Source organism: Chelonia mydas, chromosome 23, assembly GCF_015237465.2.
Source record: "Chelonia mydas isolate rCheMyd1 chromosome 23, rCheMyd1.pri.v2, whole genome shotgun sequence".
NCBI classification, from domain to species: domain Eukaryota; kingdom Metazoa; phylum Chordata; order Testudines; family Cheloniidae; genus Chelonia; species Chelonia mydas.
The window spans coordinates 18,317,445-18,323,747 of record NC_051263.2 but is presented as its reverse complement, the minus strand read 5'-3'; the positions used below and the strand labels follow the sequence as shown (position 1 = coordinate 18,323,747).

The following is a 6,303-nucleotide window of genomic DNA, read 5'->3' as shown; positions in this document are numbered from 1 at the left end:
CCAATATGGCGGCCTCTCTAGTCTTTCTCCCATCATGGCCGCCTGGCCGTTGCTCTCGCGAGGGTTTGGGGTCTCGGGGCCGCTCCCCGGCGCCTTGCTGTCCAATTGGGGCGGGGGGTGCGGCGGTCGCTTGGTCGCCGGCGCCTTGGGACGCCGGGGCGGGGCCTCACCTGAGGGAACTCGCCTGCTGATTGGCTCCTCCAGAGGTCTGGGCGGGGACTCACTTCAGGGAACTCGCCTGCTGATTGGTCCTTTCGATGGCCGGGGCGGGGCCAACAGCGTTGAAGGAAAAGGCGCGAGCGGGGGTGGTGGGTGGAAGAACAAATCGTTCGCGTGATGGCAGCGGCTGGGCAGGCCCGGGAGTGAGTAGCTGGGGGTCATGGGGGGGCTAGGCGATGGTGTGTCCCCTGTGAGGGGGTTGGGGTCCCCCCTCTATGGTGGGGGCGATGGTGTCCCCCCTGGGGGGGTGTTGGGGTCCCCCCTCTCTAGCAGGGGTGATGGCGTGTCCTGCAGGGGCTTGGGGATCTATGTAGGGCGCTTGGAGCGGGACCTAGATGCCCGTCTTGTCCCGATCGCATCAACCCTGGCCCCACCCTGGCAATTTCGACCGTCCTTGACCCTGGAGCGCCTCGAAGATCACCCTCGAGTCCTTGACCGCGACTCTACGTGGAGCCGTGGCCAGGTTGGCTGCCCTGCCGCGTTCTGCGCTGGTGGCTTCAGGTCGGCGGCGTTGCCGTGCCTCACCCGAGAGCCGATCGTGTAACCGAGGCTGGGTTGTCGTCTGCCGGCATGGGCTGGAGTCTCCCAGTTGAGCAGCAATGTCAACGTCGGAAGCGTTGCTTTGCCACGAGCCTCCGATATGAGCAATTGTGGGCGTGAACCTACCGCGGGAGGAGACGGCACGGTGTCTGGGAACTCCTCGCACTCCTCCCCTCGGTCCTTCAGCATCTCATCTGCTTGGGTCCAGCTGTTCTACGTTCATAGGCTGCTCTTGCCCAAATATTTGGCCATCTAGCCGGTGGAGATTTGGTCCTATGTGATGGAGGATAAGTAGAGCTGGGTGCCATCTCTAGCCATGAAAAATTAGATATTTCTCTGTAAATGGCGGTAAACATTGGTTTCGCCCGCATGCACCCAAACTGGCACTAAATATTTCCACCAATGAGTGTTGAAATTTATGGAGAGGTAAAAAATAAGAAAAATGCCAATTGAGAATTTGTTAGAGACCATCGTTAAATTGTTCTCAGCTGAGACGCCCATCAAGCTGCTTGGGTGCGAAAATTTAAATCGGTGAAAATACCAATAAAATGTTTCAGCCCTCCCAAATTTTGTGTGACTGTGAAACCATACAGAGATAAAAATTGGGGAAAAAAGCTTAAAAATAAACATTACTATCCATAAAAGAATGAATTTGGCCAAGCCTAGTTAGGTGCATGTTATTGGGGCTTGAGTCTGTGTAGTCCGATAGTTGTTTGATAGGATTAGAATGCGATTTGATCCTTTAATGGGACTCAATTCATGAGGGATCCGGTGGTGGAAGTGAAGTTGCCCATCCTAATGTCATTCTAAAAAGGACTCCAACCTTTTTAGGACGTTCTCCTGGACCCTGCCGCTTTTCCTGGCCGAGACAGCAAGATCACAGTTGACAGGAACACGGCAGAGAGCATGAGAGAATGGAGATCTCTCCTCCATCCATTGATAGATCATCCATTGGCACTGCTGAAGTGGTTCTGGTTCCACATTTGAATCCAGATGATGATGGATCTAGATGAGTTTGGAGTTGCACTTTCTGGGGGACTAATATTGGCCGGTTGTTGGCTAGACCCTCTGGATCCCATTGCAGGCCTGAAGGAGATAGAGACACTTCTGTTGACCTTACACCCTTGACCAGATCTTGGAAAACTTGTCCTGATGTTGAAACTAACCAGTGCTTAAATTGCTTTATGTTGAGTCGTCCAATCGGTTTACACTAGAGGACGACTTGCGCTGTGCCACTTAAATTACTAACGACAGTTTGGAGTGGTCTGCCTCATGCATGGTTACAGTGACTTCTCAAACTCGCTGCCAATCGACAATCTAGTCAATAAGATGCTGCTGTTTGGATCTTGGGCTTGCTTGTGACACTTTTGTTTTGTCAGATAGGCAGAAAAACCCATTTGCAATTGCTAATTCCCCCTTGAACCCTGCTCCTTAGTGAATGTAGCCATTGCTGTTCTCTTTCCGAGTCTCATCATGATGAGTTTGTCAAAGTCACTATAATTTTCTTTCACATCATCTGCATTTCTCTGGTAGGGATGTACACACTGCTAATGGTAATGTACTTACATTTCCAAGGCAACCATAAGATGGTCACTTCTACCTTTAGGTAGATTTTCAAGCTTGGGAACAATGCAGTTGCCAATTTCAAAGCCAACACCCACTTGTCTTGGTGCTGAGGCTGGGCAACCTCACCAGGTGAGCGTGTACACCACTCCGATCGCTGTAAATTGCCCGTCAGCGGTAAATCTGGTGTCACAGAGAGTGGCAATGTCCATTTTTAGCCACAGTCGCACCTGCAAGATGTCGGTGTCCTCTTCAGTCACGAAGGGCGACGACAGACCTGTGCTAAAGGTGCTGTTATGCAACTATTGAGGAGTAAACGTATAAATAATGAAATAGGATTTAAGCTTTCAAGTTCTTCTTCAGGCTCCATTGTCTCTTTCCCACCAACAGAAGTTGGTCCAATAACAGAGATTTCCTCACCCATCTTCTCTCTGTTTAAGTATGTGACCTAGTGCTATAAGACTTATTTCTGTGTACGGGGGGGAGAAACAAGGACACCACAAAATAACAAAATCCCCCTCCAGATTTTGGTGCACGTAACCTTGAGGTTCACCATTTTAACCTGTTGGAAACACTGGGGGAATGTCCAGCCTCGAATAGCTTATGGTAGCAATTGGGGTCCCCCAATTACAGTTACCTGGAACACCCTATGTGGACCGGGGCCAGCGAGCAAATTAAACATGGCTGCCAACCACAGATGGGTGGATGGGAGAAAGGCTATTAAAGTAAGATGAATGTCTGATTTCTAGTGGGCACATTGGGGTGGCAGATACCCGCTTATGGGGCGTCCTCCACTAAACTCTTCTCGTCTCTTCATCAGAAGGTTTCCATCAGAAGTAGGCATGATGTGGGGGTTGGCTTGTCCATATCTTTTTTTGATAACTGCAGTTCTCCCAGTCAGTATTTAAATCCTCAGTAAAGTTCTCATATCTTGAGTCTGGCTCCCCAATCTTATCCTGAATTCCTTCGCCAGCCACGCGCGGTTAAGACGGCAGGGCTAGTCCCTTGTGCCCTCTAAATCCATCCAAGGGCCATGCTCCCATCCCTGGATTTCAATGGGAAGCAGGGCCAGTTCTGATTGCCGTGTCTTGGGTCTGGACTCCTTTGTGGTGGTCAGAACTTCTTAAGGAGAAGCCGCTGGGTGACTGTTGGCTGGTGGATATAGGCAGGGCAGGTCCAAGATTTCCTTGATGCCCATGATTCTCTCGGAGCTGGGGTATGATGTAGAGTGTGGATATGTGGGATGGCCGGAGTGGTTTATGCCCCAGATAGCTTATTGGGGCCAGAGTTGGCCGCTTCATTGGAGGTTTTCTTCCTGCGGGCGCATGAGTCACCCTCCAGGGATGCGGGGAGAACCCAGGAGATCTGGGCGGGGTGCGGGGGGAGAAGAGAGAGGGGGCCAGCGTCTCCATGGTGGAAGCTGGCTTAGAGCAAAGATGACTCCCCTGGTTCTTCATCCCATGGGTGGAAAGGGCTCAGCTGTGGGACTGGGGCTCTGTAGGGGGAGATTTAGCCAGAGTGTTGCCTCTAGAGTTTGACATCTAGGGCAGAGATCATGGCCTGGGGGAGTCCAAGCAAGGAGATGAGGTTGGTGGTGCTGTAGGCGTTGAAGCCTCTGGGGCATTGTCCCCATCCCAGAATCAGCTGCCATAGGAATCCTTCCATCCGTGGTGGCTTGGAAAGGAGCACGACGGCTGGGGATCTTAGGGGGGTGGGCTTCTGCCATCGGACGAGCGAATTAGCGGCTGGGGCTCCTCGCAGGCTGGGCCTATTGCTCCCTGGCCGTGACCCTCTCCCTGCCCTCCCTGCAGGCTCCTGGCCCAGCTGGATGAGGCGCTGGCTTTCGAGGGGCCGACCCGAGAGGAGCTGGAGGCGGAGCTGCCAGCCAAAGTCCTGGTGGACCATGCTGTGGTGAGTGATGGGGCAGCCGGCCTCTGCCTTTGGGGGGCGCCAGCTCTGATCTAGCCCCAGGGTGGGGACTGGCTGGCCCAGACAAGTGGGGAATGGAATACGGGGCCTGTCCCCCCTAGGAGGTGCTGGCTCCCATCCTGTCCAGGGCGTGGGACTGGCTGACTCAGGGTGGGGCATGGGGCATGCGGCCTTTCCCCTCCAGGGGGCGCCGGCTGTAATTTCCCCCTACCACGGCTCCCTAGGATACACGGAAGAAGCAGAAGTGGATGTGCAGCCAGCTCCATGTGGTCAAATTCCTGCTGGAATTCTTGGACCAGAGGGACTCAGCCCCCTTTGACCAGAAGACCACAGAGGCAGCAGTCCGTGAGTAGCCCGGACTCCTGGGTTTTCACCCCGGCTCTGGGAGGGGAGTGGAGGCTAGTGGGTTAGAACGGTGGTGGCTCAGAGCCAGGACTCCTCAGTTTGATGCACTGCCTCTCTTCCCTCCCGGCCCAGGGAACGAGATGGCGCAAGCCAAGCAGCAGTGGAAGGAGCTGAAGGCTGGCTACCAGCAGCAGGTGGAAGCCATCGAGGGGGCAGTGCCCAGTGTGCTGGCTCAGCTGGAGAAGGGCCAGCACCTGGCGCAGCGGCTGAAGGAGGCTCTGGCGCGATACGAGGCCCAGGTAAGGTCCTGTCCTGGGCGTGTGTGAATGTGGGGATCCCACTGTTGCCACCAGCTGCCCAGGGGGCTCCAGGGATTCCCCTTCTGCCACCAGTTCCCCTTGGTCCTGGGGGGAGGAGCCCTGCGGTTGCCTAGGCGGTCGCAGGGACCCCCCCTTGCCACCAGCTCCCCTCTCCCCACAGAGACACGAGGCTGAGAAGAAGGCAAGGGACGCCCGGGAGAGATGGCAGAAGGAGCAGGTACTGACCCAGGGGTCTGTGGGGGGCAGAGCCAATCAGTGGGGAGAGAGGAGAAGCTGGGGTGGTTGGGACTATTCTAGGAAGAGCTGGTGGGTTGATTGGGGGAGGAGCAGTGGGACTGGTGAGGGCAGCAGCTGCCCCATTTCACTGTTCTGCCCCCGCCCCCAAATCCAGGAGCAGCTGGAGGAGCGGCAGCAGCAGCTGGAGGAGCAGGCGGCTTTGCTGCGGAGCCGGGTGCAGGCTCAGCGCCAGGAACTGCACCGGCTGCAGGGGGAGCTCCAGAGCCAGGAGTGTGTCTCCAGTGGCTGGAGGGAGAAGGTGGAGAGGTGAGAACCCAGGAGTCCTGGCTCCCAGCCCCCTCTGCTCTAATCACTAGACCTCCCCACCTCCCCCTGCATGGAGTTGGGGATGGAACCCAGGTGTCCTGCTCTCTCCCCCAGGAGCTCTGCCCTCTGCCAGCTCTTGGAGACCCTCCAAGGGGTCCGGGTGGTCTCTGCCTCTGCTGATGAAATCGACGTGGAGCTGACCCCCGGCCCCCAGCCGACGACCCCCGATCCCCAGCCAGCGACCCCGGACTCCCAGCTGCTGAGGTTCACCTTGTGCTGGGCGGAGGATGGGAGCATCAGGGTGCAGGTGAGTAATGGCCTGGGGGTGGAGGGAAGAGGCTGGCTGGGTCTGACCCAGGAAGGGTTGAGGGGGTCAGGCTGGCTGGGTGGGACCCCGGGGGGGATTGGGGGGGCCAGGCTGGCTGGGTCTGACCCAGGGAGGGTTGAGGGGCCAGGCTGGCTGGGTGGGACCCGGGGAGGGGGATTGGGGGGGCCAGGCTGGCTGGGTCTGACCCAGGGAGGGTTGTGGGGGCAGGCTGGCTGGGTGGGACCCGGGGGGGGAAATTCGGGGGGGCTAGGCTGGCTGGGTCTGACCCAGGCAGGGTTGTGGGGGCAGGCTGGCTGGGTGGGACCCGGGGGGGGGAAATTCGGGGGGGCTAGGCTGGCTGGGTCTGACCCAGGGAGGGTTGTGGGGGCAGGCTGGCTGGGTGGGACCCGGGGGGGGAAATTCGGGTGGCCAGGCTGGCTGGGTCTGACCCAGGGAGGATTGTGGGGCAGGCTGGCTGGGTGGGACCCAGGGGGGGAAATTCGGGGGGCCAGGCTGGGTGGGTCTGACCCAGGGAGG

General features: G+C 57.2%; 2 protein-coding genes across 3 annotated transcripts in view; one reads left to right on the top strand and one right to left on the bottom strand.

Annotated features, from left to right (window-relative positions):
* Positions 1-95: 95 nt before the first annotated feature.
* ZWINT (ZW10 interacting kinetochore protein) lies at positions 96-5,760 on the top strand (the record flags this gene model as incomplete). 2 transcript variants are annotated; one of them, XM_037888626.2, is given in 7 exon segments in its annotated part: positions 96-206; positions 4,134-4,233; positions 4,476-4,596; positions 4,729-4,895; positions 5,077-5,133; positions 5,308-5,459; positions 5,574-5,760. In XM_037888626.2, coding segments are annotated over 5 exon segments (660 nt in total), but the record flags the coding sequence as incomplete, so codon positions are not given.
* Positions 5,761-5,832: 72 nt separating this feature from the next.
* The window catches only part of GRM6 (glutamate metabotropic receptor 6), an 8,288-nt gene continuing 7,817 nt past the window's right edge, over positions 5,833-6,303 (bottom strand). Inside the window, exon 9 of the mRNA XM_037888232.1 lies at positions 5,833-5,841. Within this exon, the coding sequence (XP_037744160.1) occupies positions 5,833-5,841 (9 nt within the window). The remainder of the gene's footprint in view (positions 5,842-6,303) is intronic.